Source organism: Haliotis rubra, unplaced genomic scaffold, assembly GCF_003918875.1.
Source record: "Haliotis rubra isolate DU_JTF1 unplaced genomic scaffold, ASM391887v1 Scf4, whole genome shotgun sequence".
Classification (NCBI taxonomy): Eukaryota; Metazoa; Mollusca; class Gastropoda; order Lepetellida; family Haliotidae; genus Haliotis; species Haliotis rubra.
Window position 1 is genome coordinate 3,908,789 of NW_025767079.1, and position 21,819 is coordinate 3,930,607.

The window sequence follows — 21,819 nt, forward strand, 5'->3', positions numbered from 1 at the left end:
TTCCCAGTCACTAAAACATTAAGGTCTGCGTATACATGGTCTTGCATTTATGTAAAAAATCCAGTCTCATGTATTTGTTCTAACAGTGTACAGTGACATAACGCTCGAGTTTTTAAATTGGATGTAAGTTCAAAAGAAGTGGTATGGCATGTGCTAAGAGTGGAGGAGTTGGGTGAGTGAGTGAGTTTAGTTTTACGCCGCACTCAGCAATATTCCAGCTATATGGCGGCGGTCTGTAAATAATCGAGTCTGGACCAGACAATCCAGTGATCAACAGCATGAGCATCGATCTGCGCCATTGGAAACCGATGACATGTGTCAACCAAGTCAGCGAACCTGACCACCCGACCCCGTTAGTCGCCTCTTACGACAAGCATGGGTTACTGAAGATCAAATTTTTTTTATTCTAACCCGGACCTTCACGGATAAGACGAGTTGGGCTCACTTAGCTGGGGGTGGTATACTTAGTGGTTGTTGTAGGTAACAAAATATGTTTTTTGCTTTAAGAAACTAATTTGTATGTTCTGCTGCACTGACTGAAAGAATCATCTGTCTCAAACAATATCTGTCTATTTTATCACGCAATATACTTGGTCATGTCTAACTTCCGGTTATCAGTGTATAATCATGTGTCTCTGGTGCATGTGTGCCGTTATTACTGTGTCTGAAGTTTAGTATTCCAACTTAATAGACAGTCGATGTATGGTGACTTGAATATACTTACATTTTCATAGAGCATATTGAGAAGTGTGTTGTTCAATATATCATTGGGATAGCCAATCTTGGGATTAATGGCATCTGCCTAAAACAGAAAAAAACGTCTCATCACCCAAAACACTTTAGTTCCAACCCTTTAAAATTGTTTTAATTATTCCTTTTATTTTCAGAATTGTTATTTCCTGGGTTTCGAACCCGCGAACAGTGATGTCTGACAGAAAAGGGACATAACTCTACACGTCGCATGCCTGGACCAAGGAGCACAGGTATTCCCCAAGCCCATCATAATTATATCTATTACAAATAGAATTCCTCCTGGTGAATTCTATTTATCAATTTCACATTGATTATCCCTTTTAAGAATTAATGCACCAAAATTAACAACATAAACTTGTCGATATCATATGCTTGTATTGTGCGTAGTGATACATGTTATCGTTGTCATGTCAACCAAAATAAACAAGCCGTAAAATCCTTTGGTGTATTCATTCGCTGAGAATAAAAGTTCGTCCGATCTTTGAAAAACTACTTGAACAGAGGTTTGCAGAATAGTTGAAACTTTAATAACCAGATGTTAAAGGGCAGCAATCGAGCCGCCATTTGGGTAACAAAAGCAAATGGCGCAATTTGATATTTACTCAATTAATTGTTCGTTTCGTTAAGATGTTATGCTGGTATTTATTTGAAAAAAATAATTCCAATGCAGTAAGGCAACGTGTAACATCTAGTCTCCAAGCCTTTAGGTGCGACGCGATGACTATCATTAAGGGGGTAAATACGGTATTAGCTTTAAAGAAACATTGAATGGGAGAAGAAGATACAGATGGGATGGTATCCTCTGATCTTGTCTCTGGCTATGTCCTTGACAACGACAGGAAATGGAAATCTGACTGTGGAGATTAACTTTAAGAGACGCCTGTTCGAAACGACTATCTTTGATAGAAAAAATACGGTATTATCCTTGAGAACATGAGAGAAGAAAATACAGATGTGATACCCTTTGAATTTGTCTCAGGTTACATCCTTGACAACGACGGGAAGTGCAAATTAGACTGTGGACCTTTACACTGAGAGACGCCTGTTCGAAACGACAATCTTTGACAGAGGATATACGGTATTATCTGTAAAGACATGACATCGGAAGAGGAGATACATTGATCAATTTGTCCTATTCTGACCTTGTCTCTGGCTACGGCCTTGGTAGCACCATCCATCCAGTCGAGTTCGTCGAGTAATGATTTGAAGGAGGCTCGCAGGTTAGTAATCATCTCGTCCGCCTGAAGACAGATTTATTCGAAATAATTGTATAAACACTGAGACAGGAAGTTTTAATTCAATCATTTCCCGTTCGCGGAAAGCTTTGGCATAACCCTGTCTTTAAATCCTCCCACACAACAGATAAAATGAGCTTAGACACTGAGTGTTATTATCAACAAATCAAGGCATTCGATTGAATGGTTGTAAACACGATAAATTGACGTATAAATTAATTTTAAACGGTTTGAAAACGCCTGTTTCCATGGGCAATGGGTATTACTGACGTTCGTTTTGGATGCTTCGTCGAATGTGGCATCCACGAACATCCTGCCCACAGCCCGGCCAACGTTGTTGACAACATAAGCTGCACAAGTACGGAACCGCGCCCTCGACGTCGACGTTCCATAGATGACCTGTGGAATAGTGAGTGAGTGAGTGAGTAAGTAAGTATGGTTATACGCTGCTTTTAGCAATATTACAGCAATATCACCGCAGGGGACACCAGAAATGGGCTTCACACATTGTACTCATGTGGGGTGTCGAACTCGGGTCTTCGGCGTGACGGGCGTACGCTTTAACCACTAGGCTACCCCACCGCCCCCTGAAGAAGCGACTGTAGTGTTAATTCTGTGTGGAAGTTAAACTATAGTTGTGATCCAAATATTTTTTAGCAAGAAATAAAAACTCTCCCGAAAAGTAGTCCATGAACCACAATATTTCCCTTTCCACCCAACCCTTACACTACTGCAAATGCCGTTAATTAAGTAAGTCTAGATTTCGTAAATGTGAATCTGACACCTCACTGGGGCTTCTTTCAGTTTAATGGAGTTCTTTGCTTCCATCAAAAATGTATGTTTTCAGAGTGAGTGAGTTTAGTTTTACGCCGCACTCAGCAATAATCCAGCTATATGGCGGCGGTCTGTAAATAATCGAGTCTGGACCAAACAGTCCAGTGATCAACACCATGAGCATCGATTTGCGCAATTGGGAACCGATGACTTGTGTCAACCAAATCAGCCAGCCTGACCACCCGATCCCGTTAGTCGTTTCTTACGACAAGCATGGGTTACTGAAGATCAGTTCTAACCCGGACCTTCACGGGTGTATGTTTTCAGAGAATAGGCAGTTTTCAATCAAACTTTGGGCCAAAACTTAATGGTAGAACTTTGCTGTAACGAATGATGTAAATTAGCGTTTCAAAGCATCAGTTCAATGGCAAACTTACCTCGTCATACTCCTGGAAGAAATCGCGGTATTTCTCGTTCAGATTGTGAGCTCGGTTCATCATTATACGCCATACAATGTAGTTGGCTAGTGTCCTGCAAAAAAATTAAAATGCACAATAAATGGTAATCAAATTAAACTAAATATTAACCATAATCCTAATTTTAATGCGAAGATTATGTTTATAATAACACAAGCTGGGAGTTACAATTTGGACCCGTGAAAATCCGGGTTAGAATTGATCTATAGCAACACATGCTTGTCGTAAGAGTGAGTGAGTGAGTATGGTTTTACGCCACTTTTAGCAATATCCTAGCAATATCACGGCTGGGGACACCAGAAATGGGCTTCACACATTGTGCCCATGCTTGTCGTAAGAGGCGACTAACGGTATCGGGTGGTCAGACTCGTTGGTGGACACATGTCATCGTATCCCTATTGCGTAGATCGATGCTCATGCTGTTGAGCACTGGGTTGTATGGTCCAGACTCGATTTTTTACAGACCGCACCCATGTAGCTGGAATATTGCTGAGTGCGGTGTTAAACATACCAACACTGTTACATCTCAAATGAATGCAGAAAGGGAATTCATTTGTGCCGAATGTTTGTCACGTGTTACGTTCGGTCTTCCAGACCCTGGGTATTGAACGCTGTTTTCCTTTAACGCAGGACTCGCGATCTCACACTCATGCACATGTACAGACTCACCTGTTGGACGTTGTCTCAAGCAATTCCATTAGTTTCTCGAAGTACCTCGGCGACCTGTTGATGACTGGTTCTCCCTCTTTTACCTCCAGTTCCACCTCCGTCATGTTCATCAGTTCTTGGAAATACCGCAACCAGTCGAACTAAAAATGAATTCCAAGTTCACGATTTGATTCCAAAGAGCCCAGAGATATAACGATCTTGGTAGTTTCATATCCACTGAATGCGTGAATTGCAAATTCTCGAGGATACAATATACTAATATATGTTTAAGATAGAACGGACTGGCATCTCCATATTCTTGGTCCCCCGTCACCATACGCGTGTTGTTGGGTTTCGTGGTGCCCCACAACCACGGTCTGTTTTTCAAAATCATCAAGCTAACACACAGCGATGCAAGTGCGGTTATGTTCCCATCCGCCCAGCCCTTAATATGCTGTTGACCTAAATGAGCAAGTGCAGGTTTTCCACGGGTTCACATCTCAGGTTCTGAAGCTCCCATCTCAGTGGGCCCTTTTCAATATAAATGAAGTTTACTATCAAAACTTTATATTTTCGACGAGGCGTTAGACTTGTACAAATGAAATACTTTAAAATGCGTTCACTTTCATTCGCTACAATCTGTAGTGGTATTCCCCCCTAAGAACCTCTAGGAGTCCATCCCAATGTATGTCCATACCGCTCTTCTTCAGGTCCTTTGGGTACCGACCGCCTCCGTGGTGTAGTGGTTAGAGCGTCCGCCCGGAGAGCGGAAGGTCGCGGTTTCGATCCCCGACCGCGTCATACCAAAAGAATTTAGAATATGGTACTTGTTGGTCCCTGCCTGGCGCTCGGCATTAATGGGTACAACAAGGACTGGTTGGCTCGGAGTCAGTATACTGTGTCTGAGTGGGGTATTCATGCTTCACTGCGGCATGGTATCTCAGTGGGCTAGCACTATAAAACCAGCTTCAGTCTGGGCTAGTACAAGCAGCTGCACCCACATACGCATGCACGTCGTCATATGAACGAAATATTCTCAAGCACGACGTAAAAACCCAATTTCACCTCACCTCACCTTCGGGTACCCATTAGACAACTTGGTAGACTGGTACAGTGACTATAAACATCAACACCTTCAACACCATTCAAAGCGATGCCTGGTTAGTTAACACCTTGTTTGGGGCAATAGGTTAGCCTAGTGGTTAAAGCGTTCCCTCGTCACGCCGAAGACCCGAGTTCGATTCCCCACATAGGTGCAATGTGTGAAGACAATTTTTACGTCCCCCGCTGTGATATTGCTGGAATATTGCTGAAAGCGGCGTTATACCGTACTCAATCACCCACTAACACCCCGTTTATGTAGACTTTTGTTTTGAATTATAAGAAACTTGTTTAGTACCTTGGGGTAGCTGGTTGCTAGCTGAGAGATGTTGTACATGTTGTACAAGTCCTCGCTGTCACGCCGCTCCTCCGCAGGTACTGAGATCTGTAGAGTTAAAACAATACAACCATGATGACACGAACTCTATTGAGCCTCGAAGATAATCGTTTCTAGACCAAACAATCCTGTGATTTGCATCATGACCATCGATACGATAGCTTTGATACGGTGATAAGCATTCACCAAGTCAGCGAGCCTGACCACCCGATCCCGTAAGTTGCCTCTTACGACATGAGTAGGTTACTAAAGATCAATTTAACCGGGATGCTCACAGGTTCGATGAGCGTATAGTTGAAAGGTGTAGCTTCAAAGTCCTTGAAGGGTGGTGGGGTAGCCTAGAGATTAAGATCAGGGTTCGAATCCCCACATGGGTAAAATGTGTGAAGTCCCTTTCTGGTGTCCCCCGCCGTGATATTGCTGGAATAATGTTAAAAGCGGCGTAAAAACATACTCAGTCGCTCACTTTGACTTTGTAACTTAATGTGAAATATACTCACGAAGTTATTTCATATAAGGAAATCCGGTCATTGCATGCATTGTCTACTGTTTTTGCGTTTCATAGGTGTAAAATCCGGCATTTGGTGCCGTGTTTGTTTGTGGTACTCACATTGGCCAACATTATCTCGAAGTCCACGATGTCCTTCACGTCCGCGGCGACGTCCGCGACGTGGTTACCCAGTTCTGAGGCAATGTTGATGATGAGTTTCTCGTACGCCAACAACATGACGTCATCGCGACCTCGCTGGTAGTACTTCTGTCCCAGCATTCCAAAGTCTGCCTGGTCAACCTGTCACGGAAACGAAGGAGTATCGGATGGTAACAATGGTGGACACTGTGGACAGTTCTTGTGAGTGTTTTACGCCGCTGCAACAGGGTTTGTTGTATGCTTTAAAGGATATTGCAGTTGTACCATGGGTGTAAGTGATTTTGTGTCTGTGCGTTCGTGTGTGCGGGGGTCAGGTGAGTTGGGACACTTGGATCCCTGCTTAATTTCTGTGCGAATTTGTGCGCGAGTGAGTCTCTGTGTGTTTGTTCACACGCGTCTGTGTGTGTTTGTGTGTTTGAGAGTGTATGTGTTTTGAGTGTGAGGATGTGTGTTTGTGTATGTTAATCTGTGTTCGTGCGCACGCCCGAGTGAGTGCGATTGAGTGCGTGCCTCAGGAAATACGGGTCAGTGAGATTCACCATTTTTCCAGATATCATTCCAAATAGGAAAACAGTTCGGTAACTATAAGATTCGTAAAAACCAGGACTTACGTAAAGAATTCGGCGAGAAGAGTTCTTGAGGTCGGTGCCGACGCTCATGCTGATGATGGGGGCGTTGTTGTACCTCCGTAGGTGGATGAGTAACCCCTCCAGGTCGAAGTCGTCCACCTTCCACGACGAGTTAATCATTGGCCAGCCCCCCAGGGTCACAAGGAACTGCACCGCGGGGTCGGCACCTCTCTCTTCCAACCGCGCTGTGGACAGTACGCAACATGTCGTGTGTGGCGGTGAAGATGGCGGGGGTACAAATATTGATGATAATGACGTGATAGTTTTCACAGAAACGACATAAAGGGAGGGGGTGGAGTGGTGGTGATGATTTTAAGGCGGCTCACCCATTTTGTACGGGGGGGCAGGGTGTCAGCAATTTTGTTAAATATTATGCTTAATAATTATGGGAAGGGAGGGGGGTCATTGATTTTGTACATGGCATGCAGGGCGGGGTCACTTACTTTGTACATAAGCTTTATGGGGGGCGATTCACAATGTACATGCTCGTCCATAAAAATCATCACCACTCCTACCCCCGCCATAAACTAACTGACTAACTGAAGTAGATAGCGATGATGATGATGATGATGATGACTGAGTGAAGTTTAAGGTTGGTTGAAGTCCGCTTTGACGTTACTTTTCCAGTTTTACCACGGAGTTTTCGGTCCCTTTAGAAAGCAATGTGACTGGCCAAATTCAGCAAAAACACGGTAAATATGCGGACGTCGCTTTTGAAATGTGACGCTTTCATCCCAAAGTACACTGTCGTCAAGCTTTCCATTATTCTTGGTGCCCTTGGTTGGTTCCTCCTGATGCAGACCAGAAGGTCCGTGTACTCCATCGGTAGCACAACCCTTCTGACACAGCTGAGGGCTGCAGTGTTAGCTAGTCTAATCTTCTCCTGAAAGTTCTTGGTGGGTTCGACAAGGCAGCGCTTCCATGGAGAAGACTCCTTTCGCTGTCTGGGCAGCGTGTAGAGGGGGCAAGGGCCCTGACGTGATGATTGTTCAATCAACAAGGATCAACCGAATTCTCCTTGCTGCATTTACGTATTTGTTTATTTATTTACATCTGTAAAGCATAATAGCAATAACAAATAATGGCAATGACTATTCGAACCGGATGTCATAACTTGTTGAAGGATCGTAGCTCAGCACAGCAAATTGGGGCGACTTGGCTACCCGTGGCCCCTGACAACTACGACAACGATGAGGATGAGGATGTCGGCTGGTGAAGAAGAGCTATGTAAAATTATACTTACTTTCGTTGATACAGGAAGCATAGAGAGCCTTCACCTTCTTCACTGAATCAATTTCATTCTCTCTCTCAGTCTCCAGCAGATCTGCAACCAACAAGTAGGAGCAATGACAACAACACCTAACTTTAAACATTGTAAATACCACTGACTGGTTGGTCCAGCCGTCGGTGCCATGCTCGGTATGGAACTGGTCCTGGTTTGGTGCTTAATTGGGATGGGATAGCCTAGTGGTTAAAGCGTTTGCTCGTCACGCGTTCGATTCCCAACATGGGTACAATGTGTGAAGTCCATTTCTGGTGTCCTCCCCCGTGATATTGCTGGAACATTCACACACACACACACACACACACACACACACACACACACACATAGCGCCGATATCCAGTACAACTGCTCAAAGGCGCATTGATTTTCCCTCGATCATTGGATGTCCATCACAACGGCATATCGTATTTTCAATCTCAACTCCCTGGGGAGTATACAACTCTTGCCGCCTACTAGGCGCACCGAGTTAATGTGGCTTTCCCATTCTTACGAGGTACCCATTCACAGCTGGGTGGACTGGGACACATAGTCACAGTACTTTGTCCAAGTTTACTGCACGTTGCTGTACCCGCAACTAGGTGTTTGCACGTATTCATGTGGCCACTATCTGGTCATATACCAACGGTTCTTTTCAGTGAACAGGGTTGTGTACTGTACACTAGGGGTTGTGACAACACTCTAAGAGTCTGCACACAAAGTTGACTCCAAGGTTTTTACACCCGGTCACATGTGGGCTCGATCCCGGCACCTCCAAGCTCGCTGGATTGCTAGCCTGGCGCCTTGGACAGCTCTCCCACCGCGCCCCCCAAAAACGACGTAAAACCTTACTCACTCACTCATTCACTCACCTACTGGTGAAACACTGACAAACAGGGGTTATGTTGGATAAAAGAGAGATATATTTAAAATTTTATTCAATTTACGTTTTGATTCTTATAAATTAGTGAGGAGCCTTACCATAGACACGATCGTCCATTTCTTTTGAAAATAAAACTCTGAGGTGACTGGCAACCATTAGAATCGGACACTTTTTTTTACCTCGCTTGCTTAATTCCGGTTACGGAAAGAGGCGAGGTTTGCCAAATGTAATATGCCGACTTCACCACTTCTCTTAAACACTAGTCTGTCTCACAGTCCCTGAACCACATTATTTTACCTTCCGCCCAGCCCTTTCTGTAATACTAAGCCCAAAATGAAGCAAGTCTAGATTTCCTCAGGCATCTGAATCTCCCAACTATTGGGCTCCTTTTCAATTTAAATGGAATTATTTGTTTCTATAAGAAAATATATATATTCAGAGATAAAGCTTAAGTCTACTTAACCACTGTCAACTGCTGTCGCGTGTTTACGACATATCAAAGAAGTTTTAAAAGGTCGGCAATATTCAAGACACGTACATAACGGCGGCCTTTAAATAATGGCGTCTGAATCAGACAAACCATCTGCAACACCCCAAGCCCCAAGGTACGACGTCACCGATTGGCCAAATCATTCCTTTTGATCACCTGGTCATCACCACGCATGAGTCACAGGGGGTTAAGAAGAATCTTAAAGATACGACTGTCAGTTCTCATTGTACAGGTCGTGAATGAGGTATTTGCGAAGGAAAGTTACGCTTTTATTATAACGCTGTACCGTATAATCCTAAATACACGACAGTAGAGACCCCCTACACTACAACATGGTTGTCCGAGATTTACATTTCAAAATAGTATGTACTTTCTTTAAATGACGGGTAGTTAGATAGCTTCGTGGTTCCCCGCATGGTACAATGTGTGAAGTCCCTTTCTGGTGTTCCCCGAACTGACATTGCTGGATATTGCCAAACCCGGTGTAAATCTATACTCAATCCTCACTTTGACCATTTAACGATATTCTTGTGATCCAGATCAGAACGCTCAAACATTGCCGTTGTTTTAATACGGAAATACAATCAAACATCGTTCTGTCTAAGATGTGAAGCGAGCCAAGTATTTGCTTCTGTTATCTGAGGTTCGACACTTCCGAAATAGTATGAGTAAGTTATCAACACGAAGGGAGAAAGTGTATGACTGTAATTTTCATCGTCCCCATTGTCACGCGGAAGTAGCCTAGTTGGGTAGCGTTTCGTCACGCCAAAGACGCGGGTTCGATTCCCCAAAGGAGTACAATGTGTAAAGTCCTCCGCTGCAATATTGCCGGTATGTTGGTAAAAGCGTCGTAAAACCATACTCACTCACTCATTCACGCACCTCCTGACTGAGAAACGGGTCATATTGTTTGAAGAAGCGATCGTACGAACACGACAGTGGTAATTCTGTAAGGAAGTTTAACAGTTGTAGGGTTACGGTCGCTTGTGAAGCGGAGCCGAGGACTTCGAGACAACGAAGTTTCTGTGTGTTTTTCATACTTTTTAGCGTGACTAAAACTTCGTCCTGGAGAACGCCAAACATGTCGAGGGACGACCTGTCTTCGGGGATGACGTTCTTCTTCATCCACGAGCCACAGGCGAAGTCGTAGAAATTGTCACATGGGTTCACAGATGCGTCCATCACCGAGCTCAGGCGGGAAGCTGAAACAGGCGTTTGGACATGTATATACCGACACCCTTGTATTAATGGGCCACCATTAGTAGTCACTTCGGTATCATCAGAGGTGAGGTGAGGTGAAATTGGGTTTAACGTCGTGTTTGAGAATATTTCGCTCATATGACGACGTGCATGCGTGTGTATGTGTAGGTGCGGCTGCTTGTACTAGCCCAGACTTAAGCTGGTTTTATAGTGCTAGCCCACTGAGATACCATGCCGCAGTGAAGCATGAATACCCGACTCAGACACAGTAAACTGACTCCGAGCCGACCAGTCCTTGTTGTACCCATTAATGCCGAGCGCCAGGCAGGGACCAACAAGTACCATATTTTAACGTCTTTTGGTATGACGAGGTCGGGGATCGAACCCGTGACCTTCCGCTCTCCGGGCGGACGCTCTAACCACTACACCACGGAGGCGGTCCGATATCATCAGAACACATAACTGATGAAAAATGATTGTTTGAGCATCGAACACACACCACGAAACCTTGATTTGGGTCTTACTTCCTTTAACTTCAAACATCTGTAATATTCAAATTTCCTTTGGAATGCTGTATATACTTTTCTGAATAATATTCTGAATTGCACAGAGAAAAATACAGTCTACATTGGAACACTATACTAGTGATATTCTCATGTGAGGTTCAGGGGCCCTATTAAGGAGGTACGAATGCTACCAGAACAGTTAAGAGATCTTAGACTTCCGAGACCTTTGTGAAACGGGGCCCTGGTCATTAATTAAATAAAAGAATTTGTTAGCCAATCGCAACTTAACCCTTTTTGTAAGGCCTGCTGTGTTAACACCCATTTGTATGTGGTTTAAACATATTTTTATTTCGCCAAATCAGAAACCTGGATAGGCGAACAAGCCTAGTGGCTTATATAAACGCCGCTCCAGTTCATTGTTCAAAATTAATAGCTGGATACATAAATGAAATAATTTGACAACAAAAGAATAATACCATAACAGATAGATGATTGAGTAACAAATATGTTTGTTGTGATGTTGGTTATGCCTAGCAACGAAATGGGGTGCCGCAGAAAATCACGTTATATGAAATTTGTCTTACACTGATTATATATGCTGAGGGGATAAAATTTGTATGTGAACATTGTCATTGATTGTTTGAACTCAGAATTGTTGCTCATTCGCTACTCATTAATGAATCCACCCCTGCTCGTAACCTGATTTGCTGGAATAAATTTTAAAAAAATTAAATAATAGAACCAGATAACTCATTTCTTTCTTGTGGACAAGATGTATTACTCTGCTTTTCGACATAACACCAAAGTCGCAATGACGCTGGGCTTAAAGAGATAAGCAGCTTCATGTTAATGAGATGCTATAGCCGATCTATCTTTATTGACGCACTGAGTTCTCTCACCTGCCATTACGCATTCCTCTGTTGTGCACACATCTGCAATAACAAGACGATAAGTTCAATAACACAACACAGTCATAATGTTCACGCATCTGCAATAAGACGATTGGTTCAATTACACAACACAGTCATAATGTGCACACATCTGCAATAACAAGACGATAAGTTCAATAACACAACACAGTCATAATGTTCACGCATCTGCAATAAGACGATTGGTTCAACAACACAACACAGTCATAATGTTCACGCATCTGCAATAACAAGACGATAAGTTCAATAACACAACACAGTCATAATGTTCACGCATCTGCAATAACAAGACGATTGGTTCAATAACGTAACACAGTGACAACGTTCACACATATGCAAGGATAGGTTAATATGTTCAATAACACAACAGTCATAATCTTCACGACGTTACGTCCAATAACACAACAGTCGTTATGTTCATGTGTTTGCATTCATAGGTTATTGTGTTCAATAACACAACAATCGCAATGTTGATAGGTCTGTCACCTTGCGCCACCACAACTTCGATTCAGATATGACGTCACAATCTCCACTGCTGCTGTCTCCAACTTAGCACAGAACCGCTCTCGCGCATTGGAGTAATATGATTGGAGGGTTATTTTCTGCGAAGTGATATTCGAACGGATACATACTCAATCATATTGCAAACCCGACGCTTGTTACATTAAATACGACAATGTAAAATGTGTTTGCAATATTATTTGTAATGCTGCTGACATCCAGGTGTGAGTGAGTGAGTGAGTTTAGTTTTCGCCGCACTCAACAATATTCCTTCTATATGGCGGTGGTCTGTGTAAAGAATCGAGTCTGGACCAGACAATCCAGTGATCAACAACATGCGCATCGACTTATCAAAATGGGATACGATGACTTGTCAACCAAAACAGCGAACCTGACAACCCGTTCCCGTTAGTTGCCTCTTACAACAAGCATGGGTTGCACGAGACCAATTCCAACCCGAATCTTCACGGGTCCGAAGTAATGGAGTTGGGTCAAGGGTATTTGTCATAGTAGAACGGATGCATGCCCAGTCATATTACAAACTTGGCGCTTGTTAAATTGAATACGACGATGATGGTTGTGTTTACAGCCGACGAAAAGTGGAATGTGACATCATTTTGCTGGAAAAATAGATTACCCTCCCGCGCGAACTTCACTCTGACAAAACTGTTGTTGTCCAGAAGAAGTCAATAATAAAAGGCGGCCGTGACTTCAACAGAACGTCTCTTCAATACACGAGAACCTGGCGGAACATTCTAACCGGAAGTCGTCGCCATTGATCAACGAGTGTTTGCAGGGTCTGGCTTGATTCACCTGCTGTTGCACTCATCTTCCCGAATGTGTTCAATCGAGTCTGCACGGGGAACAGGAAAGTCAGTCTATGACATCGTTCCCGGCGTTAGTATGGGACATGGACAGAGCCTAGCCGTGTTACAATGTCAGTCCAGTACTGGGGCGGTGGGGTAGCCTAGTGGTTAAAGCGCGCTTGTCATGTCCAAGACCCGGGTTCGTTCCCCATATGGGTTCAATGTGTGAAGCCCATTTCTGGTGTCCCCCGTGGTGATATTGCTTGAATATTGCTAAAAGAGGCGTGAAACTAAACTCACTCACTCACCATAAAGCTGCATGGATGGCGTAACTACTGGGGTCAAAATTTGGTCCCCATACAGTATGAAAGTAAGATTCCCTGGACGGCAATCAATTAAGATCGACTGTTAGAACAATATCCTCCTCTCACTTTTACGCTCCCTGCTTCAACTCGGTGAACGGAAAATAACATGGGATGTGACGTTCCCCATCTTGCGCCACAGGCAAAACGCAATGCGCAGTGTGAAGCGTGAAATCGTCACTGAGGACAATCCTGTTCCATTGCCTCTGGTTGAATCGGGCATGCCTACGGACCCATGCGTCAAGATGGGTCCTGTATACGGTTGTCTTTTTGTCTTTTCGTGGAGGCTGCTGTCACAAATATGTTACGGAGATGACCTACGGTGCATGCCAACTATTTTATAAACTTGCAATTTTTATATTCCTGTTTAGCAATCATGTGCTTGAATTCCAATGCACGTGCGATCGTTTACGTGACCACGTGACTCGATGCACGTGATTGTTAGGTTTCACGCTTTTTTAACGGTTCATGGCCAATTTTGTTTTCACATCAGCGGCCAAGACGTTGGTCAAACAGCCAACATGTCATTGCGTGGTACAGCAGGAAATTACCCCCTCACTCTTATTTCCCAAAATGTGGGTGTCGTGTTTCTAATTTTGTTGAGTATATAATGCTCAGGACAATCGGTCGGTCAATATTCGGCCAGGAACAACGTGTATATTTAAGTATATGTTGCTTTCTTGTTTCTAGAATGAAATGTCATTGAGTTAAAATGTTGGTTGTCTTTTCTAAAATTAATCATGCTTCCAGGCATAGTTACAATCTACAAAATAGTCCAGATTGTAATTCAATAAAATATACACCCGACGGGCAAATTGGAGTGATTTGCGAACATGTTCTATTTTGACAAGTGAAAATGACCCTTTCCTTGCCGCAAGATCATATTTTAAACTCTGGGGCATTTTTACCACAAATAATAACACAATGTTCAAGAGAGTAATAATTTTGAAAAGAAAACATGCCTTGCAACTACAACTAAAATCGGTAAAACTATGTTTTTTCATGCAATAATATATCATTACAATGTTGATAAACTGTCCTTAATGGTTTACCGTTACACCATAAACTCATCTGCACTAGGGAAAGCCTGTCATTAGTTTCAAGTCCGAGATACATTACAGCACTATATTCATCACTGTGTCTGACTTCCCAGACACCGTGACAAGAGGCAATATCTCACAGTTTGAGTTATAACTGTATTGTCCGCTAAAATATGATATACCGCATAACAATGCTTAAACGATAGCGAATTAGCTTTCTATACACTCTGACTGTAAAATTGGTAAAACGTAAAACTAACTGAAGAAAACTACTGCAAGATTGGTCGAAAGTAAAACAAATAGGAAAACTGCAAGATTGGTAAAAAGTAAAACAAATAGAAGAAGAATATTGCAAGATTCTTAAACAGTAAAACAAATAGAAGAATACTGCAAGACTGTTAAAAAGTAAAACAAATAGAGGAAGAATATAGCAATATTGGTTAAGAGCGAAACAAATAGAATAATAAAAATAATAATGCAAAATTGGTAAAGAGTAAAACAAACAGAAGAAAACTACTGCAATATTCTTAAACCTTAAAACAACTCGGAGATCCATTAAAGGCTCCTGGGAGCCAGTGTGTGTCTCTTGAGGGAATGGAAGATTAAAGCACCGAGCATAAGGCGAGCGACCTGTATGTCTAATTTCCTTTTATTCTCCATAATAAAATCTTCTTCCTTGGTGATAAGTTGAGAGTTCTTACTTTCTAAACATCGGAAAGGTCATGAGGGTAGATCAAAGAAAAAATACCATTCACTCTGAACGATAATCGTGGTTTTCAACAAGACATTATGAATATCCTCTATTCATCATATATTTGGCTGATAAATTGTTTTATTATCCAACACCGTCTCTCGCAGGAACCATCGTTTGTATAAGATCAATCCGTGGCTCCGGAGGGCATACAGTGTCTTTAATCACTGCTGTGAAGATCCGCATTGGAATTTGTCTTCACGGAGCGACCCGTCTCTGTCCTCAGAGGGACCAGTGCAGCAAGGTGGTAAGTGGCGGAACTTGGTGGTGAGGCTCTCTGAGTTGGTTGACGCTTGTCACCTTATACCGATTTCAAAAGTGGATGCATACTACTACTACTACTACTACTACTACTACTACTACTACTACTACTATTACTATATTTAATAAGGGCATTTGTAATGCGCTGACTTCCGCACCACGAAGGGGCCAAGGCGCTTCAATCTGATTATTATAACCCCGGATAACCCAAGCTGTCTGTGAGGCGCTAGAATGCTAATAGTCACTTACCCCACCGGGTACCCATTTTCTGCTGGGTGACCAGAGGCAGTTTTGAACAAATTCACTTGCCTAAGGCGAGATCAAATGTATAACATGTGCTTCGTTTTGGGGCAGGACTGAATTCCAAGAAACTCTCAGGAGTCAAGCTGCCAAACACTTTTACCCAACTTAAACTGACATGTGGCCTGAGCTCTATGCACAGGACCACATACCACCTATACACCAATCACTGAATTGTCTAGTCCAGTCTTTGATATTTAAAGACCGCCGTCATACAGCTGGAGTATTGCTGTGCGTGGAGTTAAACAACAAACTAAACGTTACAGGGTGTATACATTTCAAAATCTGAGCCACTTTTGTCGTCCCGGCAGTATATTGTGAGCACATCGCCTGCACTTTATCCTGAATCAACATTTCAGCTCTATTTTTGCCCGTAATTTACGGTGTTTCCCATTTCCCTTTCGCCCGCCCTGAATTTTCATTCCGACGTGAAACAACAAAACGTTTTCTTATCTCATTTTTTCTCGCTGTTGTGGACATTTGTGCTTTTTGTGATAAAGCAATTCTCTTTTCCTTGCACGCTCATGAAAAACATATTTCTTCATCTATATTTACGAAAACAGTGTTTTAAAGCCTTATTTCAACAAACCAAAAATGTATAATTTCATAAAATATGTTACACAATTGGTGAAAAAAATGTTCATATTTTTTTTTCCTTTTTAAAAAAATTAATTAAGCCATTCATTCATTCATTCATTTTGCACTCCGCGCAATAATCCATAAACTCAGTTACTAGCCCACAAAAATAATTCACGAGCCCGAAATTTGAATGTGGACATGGCTTTCATCATGAAGCTGCTAATATGATGAACATGTTTATCAGGCCTTAATCTTGCATGATTTAAAAGGGTATTATAACTTAACAAGTCGGAGAGGGTGATATATTTACAAAATGATCTCATGAAAATTCACTAGCCAGTCGGGCCAGTGACAGTGGAAATTTACTGGCCCGACTGGATATTTACTAGTCACGGGATAGCAGGCCAGTGGCTATTCCGCACACTGTGACCATACATAGGAAGTCATTTCATTATCGAAATGTCCGTCTTTAGTAAACTCTGCATTGCTTCCTCGCAAAATCAAACTATTGAAACATTCTCGATCAGACGAGCTTTTATGTTCCGTAATGATTAAACAGTCACGACGATTCAACTTAATGATCATGATCCGGCACCGTTTGTTTCGAACTAAGGTTGACTCAGGGCATCTTCAATAGCCTCGTGGTATCCTTCCAAAAAGCTGTTTTACATCTGAGATTAATGCCACTTTCATACAATGAAATGGAATGGAAGTGCCATACTAAACCCCGACAGTCAAAGAGCTAATTGATACTGTTATTATTACAGAAATACGTCAGTCGTATCGCCAAGAAACATTGCTCTGAGAAACAGGGCCCCGTTTGTCAAAGCCATCTTTGTGCTACTGTAATTTAACATGCTCGTATGACCAAGATGCCTTTGCTTTGAAATATAGCATCCCATTTCAGAAACCGTGCGGTGACGTTCGTAATGCCTGCACCTTGACCATTTTGGAATATTCCCGAACTTACTCTGTAGTTCTTCCGTCTTCTCGTAATATACGACAAAGGCGACGAGGAAGGTTATGGCGGCCAGAAGCAAGATGGCGGATACGATCATCAAACATTTCTCTAGAGTCGAGCGCTTGGTCTTTGTGAATCTGAAACAGTAAACGAACATTTCTTGTGATAGACGGAAACAATTGCAACAATTGTTGTAACGTGCCTATTCGGTCACTTTCGTTGTCTCACGAAATCTTTGTCATGACAGTACGAACAACATGGCGTCTGCCCGCAATCTTCGAACACCGAGGTGAATTTGTTTGTTGTTTAACACCGCACTCAGTAATTTGCCAGATTTGTTTGGCGGTTTTTTAAATAATGCAGTGATTGACATCATGAGCGTCGATCTACGCAATTTTGGTACGAAGACATGCATCAACTAAGTCAACAAACTTGAACTTCACGACAAGCATGGCTTACTGACTCGACCCAGAATTGAATATTTACAGGTGACGTCACGTACTAGGAACATCAATTGGCAACATTCCAATAAATAATGTGATGCTCAAATGAGCATGGCCAACTGTTGCTTCAATATATAACATAGTTTGAACCCAAGCTTTAGGGATAAATGGTTTTAATTTTTGAAATGATCATATCAACTGGGTTGAAACCTCTTCTATTTTCTGTCTGAAGGACTGGAGAAATTTCGTCGGAGAAAATCATTTTGCTCAATTTTTCTAATCAGGCAGGTTTCATCTGATCCTCCCCGTCGCAACGTTTTTTAATTCCTCAACACTCGGTTATTTCCGTAAAACACCAGAAAGTCCTTGGTCAACGATTTGGACACGAATGGAATCATTTTTACTGACAGCGAGAATAAAATTCCCGTTGTGCATGTAAATGTATGCATGATAACATGCAACATTTGAGCAGAAGAGGATGGAGGTAATCTATTTGTATAAACCACCCATTCTTAATGTGCCAAACCAGTCATGTTTAAACATGCTTTCGCAACAAGGAAGAGCAATGTATAAATACAGATGGACTCTTTAACAGCTGCATATCTTTGCTTGATGTTTCTGCTGGCACATTTCTCTCATGTAAACAAGATATATTAGCACCACAGGAATTCACCATTTAAGAAAGTTTCTCATCCAAAACTGTGTTCCACTGGAGATATTGCTTGTGTGAGATCAAACGATATCTCCTAGGAAATATCGTTTTGACAGTATATTTTGTACAATGTCCTTACGTCATGTACATGACTCAACATGCTATAATTTCGTGCTTTCAAGTTTACACAGATTCCCGAACGTTGGTTGGTTGAGAGAGCGGTCATGTGATCTAAATTTCAAGGTTCATTACTCTTGAACCCCTCTAATCGTTCATACTTGTGTAAACACCGTTCATACGTGTGTGAACGTTTTTCGCTTCGGTTTCAAGGACCCCCAATAGTTTCAAGTCACCCCAAGTTAGGCAATGTCACTACCAAACGGATTGCCGAACATTGTTCCTTTTCACAGGAGTTTAATGTCTCGCAGTTTGCGGGTTCATCCGGCGGTTTTCTGCCCCGAGGTCTGTTTAACAACTGCTCAATAAATTTCACAATAAACAATCACAAATAAATAGAATACAACAAGATCTGTTTCCTATTCGCCACGCCGCACAACTTCGAAGTCGGTCAGTGTATTATTACGCGGTCAAACAAGGTATTTACAAGTGAAAAGGTACAATGCCAGTTTGTTAAAATGGTATTGTTATTGCTTCTGATATTTGTTTCTGTTTGATACTGTTATTGATTATACTTATTAAAGCAGTTTCAAACCTCATAACGAATTTGTTGTTATATTTTAAAGATCGAATACTTTGAGAACTATTTCTTCAAGGGTTGGGATACATGTGTAAAAGAAAAATCGCTGTGTATACAAACATCGCTGCAATACGTACGTTCTTGAACCGAATGGCATTACAACATTTTACAGGTATTAAAACACACTAAACAATGATCATCTACAAGTGGGTGGAAAACGTATGTGTATACTTCAAATTGCGAAATTATAAGAATTGAATGTCAGTTTGTGTGTTTGCACTGAAAAATGAACGATGTCAAAGCGTTGTTCAAACTCGCGCGTGAACTCGCTCGTAAACTCGCTCGTTCACACGAGTTTGAACACCGCTTTGACATCGTTCATTTTTCAGTGCAAACACACAAACTGACATTCAATTCTTAAATGACGTCAAAAACCTGACGAAGTCACAATGCTATAATTTCGTGCTTTCAAGTTTACACAGATTCCCGAACGTTGGTTGGTTGAGAGAGCGGTCATGTGATCTAAATTTCAAGGTTCATTACTCTTGAACCCCTCTAATCGTTCATACTTGTGTAAACACCGTTCATACGTGTGTGAACGTTTTTCGCTTCGGTTTCAAGGACCCCCAATAATTGGTGATACCAATTTCGCGAACGAACCTGTTTCAAGTCACCCCAAGTTTGGCAATGTCACGACCAAACGGACTGCCGAACATTGTTCCTTTTCACAGGAGTTTAATGTGTCGCAGTTTGCGGGTTCATCCGGCGGTTTTCTGCCCCGAGGTCTGTTTAACAACTGCTCAATAAATTTCACAATAAACAATCACAAATAAATAGAATACAACAAGATCTGTTTCCTATTCGCCACGCCGCACAACTTCGAAGTCGGTCAGTGTATTATTACGCGGTCAAACAAGGTATTTACAAGTGAAAAGGTACAATGCCAGTTTGTTAAAATGGTATTGTTATTGCTTCTGATATTTTTTCTGTTTGATACTGTTATTGATTATACTTATTAAAGCAGTTTCAAACCTCATAACGAATTTGTTGTTATATTTTAAAGATCGAATACTTTGAGAACTATTTCTTCAAGGGTTGGGATACATGTGTAAAAGAAAAATCGCTGTGTATACAAACATCGCTGCAATACGTACGTTCTTGAACCGAATGGCATTACAACATTTTACAGGTATTAAAACACACTAAACAATGATCATCTACAAGTGGGTGAAAAAAACGCGAAATTATAAGAATTAAACTTCAAAGTGAACGATGTCAAAGCGTTGTGCAAACTCGCTCGTTCACACGAGTTTGAACACCGCTTTGACATCGTTCATTTTTCAGTGCAAACACACAAACTGACATTCAATTCTTAAATGACATCGCTGCACTGCAAGTCTAATGGTAGTACAGTGTTGAGAGATGTACATTTTTCATTGGAAACTAACGAAGAGTGATTTTTTATGATAAATAAAATCTCACCCTCGTGTCTACTGATATCAATAGATTCTCTATGCATTAGAGGAACATGGTCACAGTGGCATTTTATAATGTCGACTATGGAATGTTTTGTTCATTTGTTGCTCAACACCGATCTCAGTAATGTTCCAGCTATATGGCAGCGGTCTGTAAATAGTCGAGTCTGGACCAGACGATACTGTGATTAGCAGCACGATACTCTTATAAGTTGGCATGTTTCAACTAGGAGTGGGTATTGCAGAGAATTTTCATATTGCGATATATTGCGATGCGAAAGCATATATTGCGATATGTATTGCAATATATTACAAGAATCTTTTTTAACAGAAAATTACTCATAATCGAGTTAATGCTTTATTATAAAGCAAAAACACAACAAATTCACAATGCTTGATTAAGCTTTAATACCAACTTTCACTCATGACAAAATAAAAAACGTGAATTTTTTCAACGCAAAACGCTGCCATGCTTAAACCATTGCCCTAGTATTTGTTCGTTGTTGGGTGTCACCATTTTGCAACAATCGCATGACTTCCGGTGTGAAAAACGGAAATATCCGAAGATTTCCGAGTGTTACAAATTTTTCCTAATGCATGTCAAAATACCGGTTTTCGATCAGCGTATCGCAATACGTATCGTTTTCATGTCTGAACCGGTAAATACCGGTAAACCGGTTATATTGCACAGCCCTAGATTCAACCACACCAACAGGCCTGACCACCCGATCCCCTTAGTTGACTGCTGAAGACCAATTCTAACACCGGTCTTCAAGAGCATGCCCATGCAATAGGTTTATGTTCACTATATTGAACCATGTCTGTGGTGTAGTGAAGGCGTCGATGGTTTGTTAGCTGACCCGCCTCACATCAATTATGCTAAACGAAGGTACTTGTTGAAGAATAATGACAGTTATTATGGATATACAACTTCTTTTATTCTGCGACGTTTTGACATAGATTCTAATGTCGTTGTCAAGCAAGTGATACATGAGTAACAAATTGAGAGAATATATACATGAGTTGTTGTTACAGTAGATAGGGAGTGAGTCTTTTTACAATAAATGAGGTTGATGTACAACGCTTGTATAAGAGATTGAGTTGATAGGAAACAAGTAGG

At 41.8% G+C, this 21,819-nt stretch overlaps 1 protein-coding gene across 1 annotated transcript in view; it reads right to left on the reverse strand.

Moving 5' to 3' along the window:
• The window catches only part of LOC124287254 (neprilysin-like), an 82,602-nt gene that overhangs the window by 13,404 nt on the left and 47,379 nt on the right, over window positions 1-21,819 (reverse strand). Inside the window, exons 2-13 of the mRNA XM_046723750.1 lie at window positions 17,442-17,569; window positions 11,842-11,874; window positions 10,277-10,438; window positions 7,846-7,926; window positions 6,585-6,787; window positions 5,935-6,114; window positions 5,286-5,372; window positions 3,908-4,047; window positions 3,200-3,293; window positions 2,259-2,387; window positions 1,896-1,994; window positions 725-802 (exon numbers count right to left, since the gene is read on the reverse strand). Of these exons, the coding sequence (XP_046579706.1) occupies window positions 725-802; window positions 1,896-1,994; window positions 2,259-2,387; window positions 3,200-3,293; window positions 3,908-4,047; window positions 5,286-5,372; window positions 5,935-6,114; window positions 6,585-6,787; window positions 7,846-7,926; window positions 10,277-10,438; window positions 11,842-11,874; window positions 17,442-17,569 (1,414 nt within the window). The remainder of the gene's footprint in view (window positions 1-724; window positions 803-1,895; window positions 1,995-2,258; window positions 2,388-3,199; window positions 3,294-3,907; window positions 4,048-5,285; window positions 5,373-5,934; window positions 6,115-6,584; window positions 6,788-7,845; window positions 7,927-10,276; window positions 10,439-11,841; window positions 11,875-17,441; window positions 17,570-21,819) is intronic.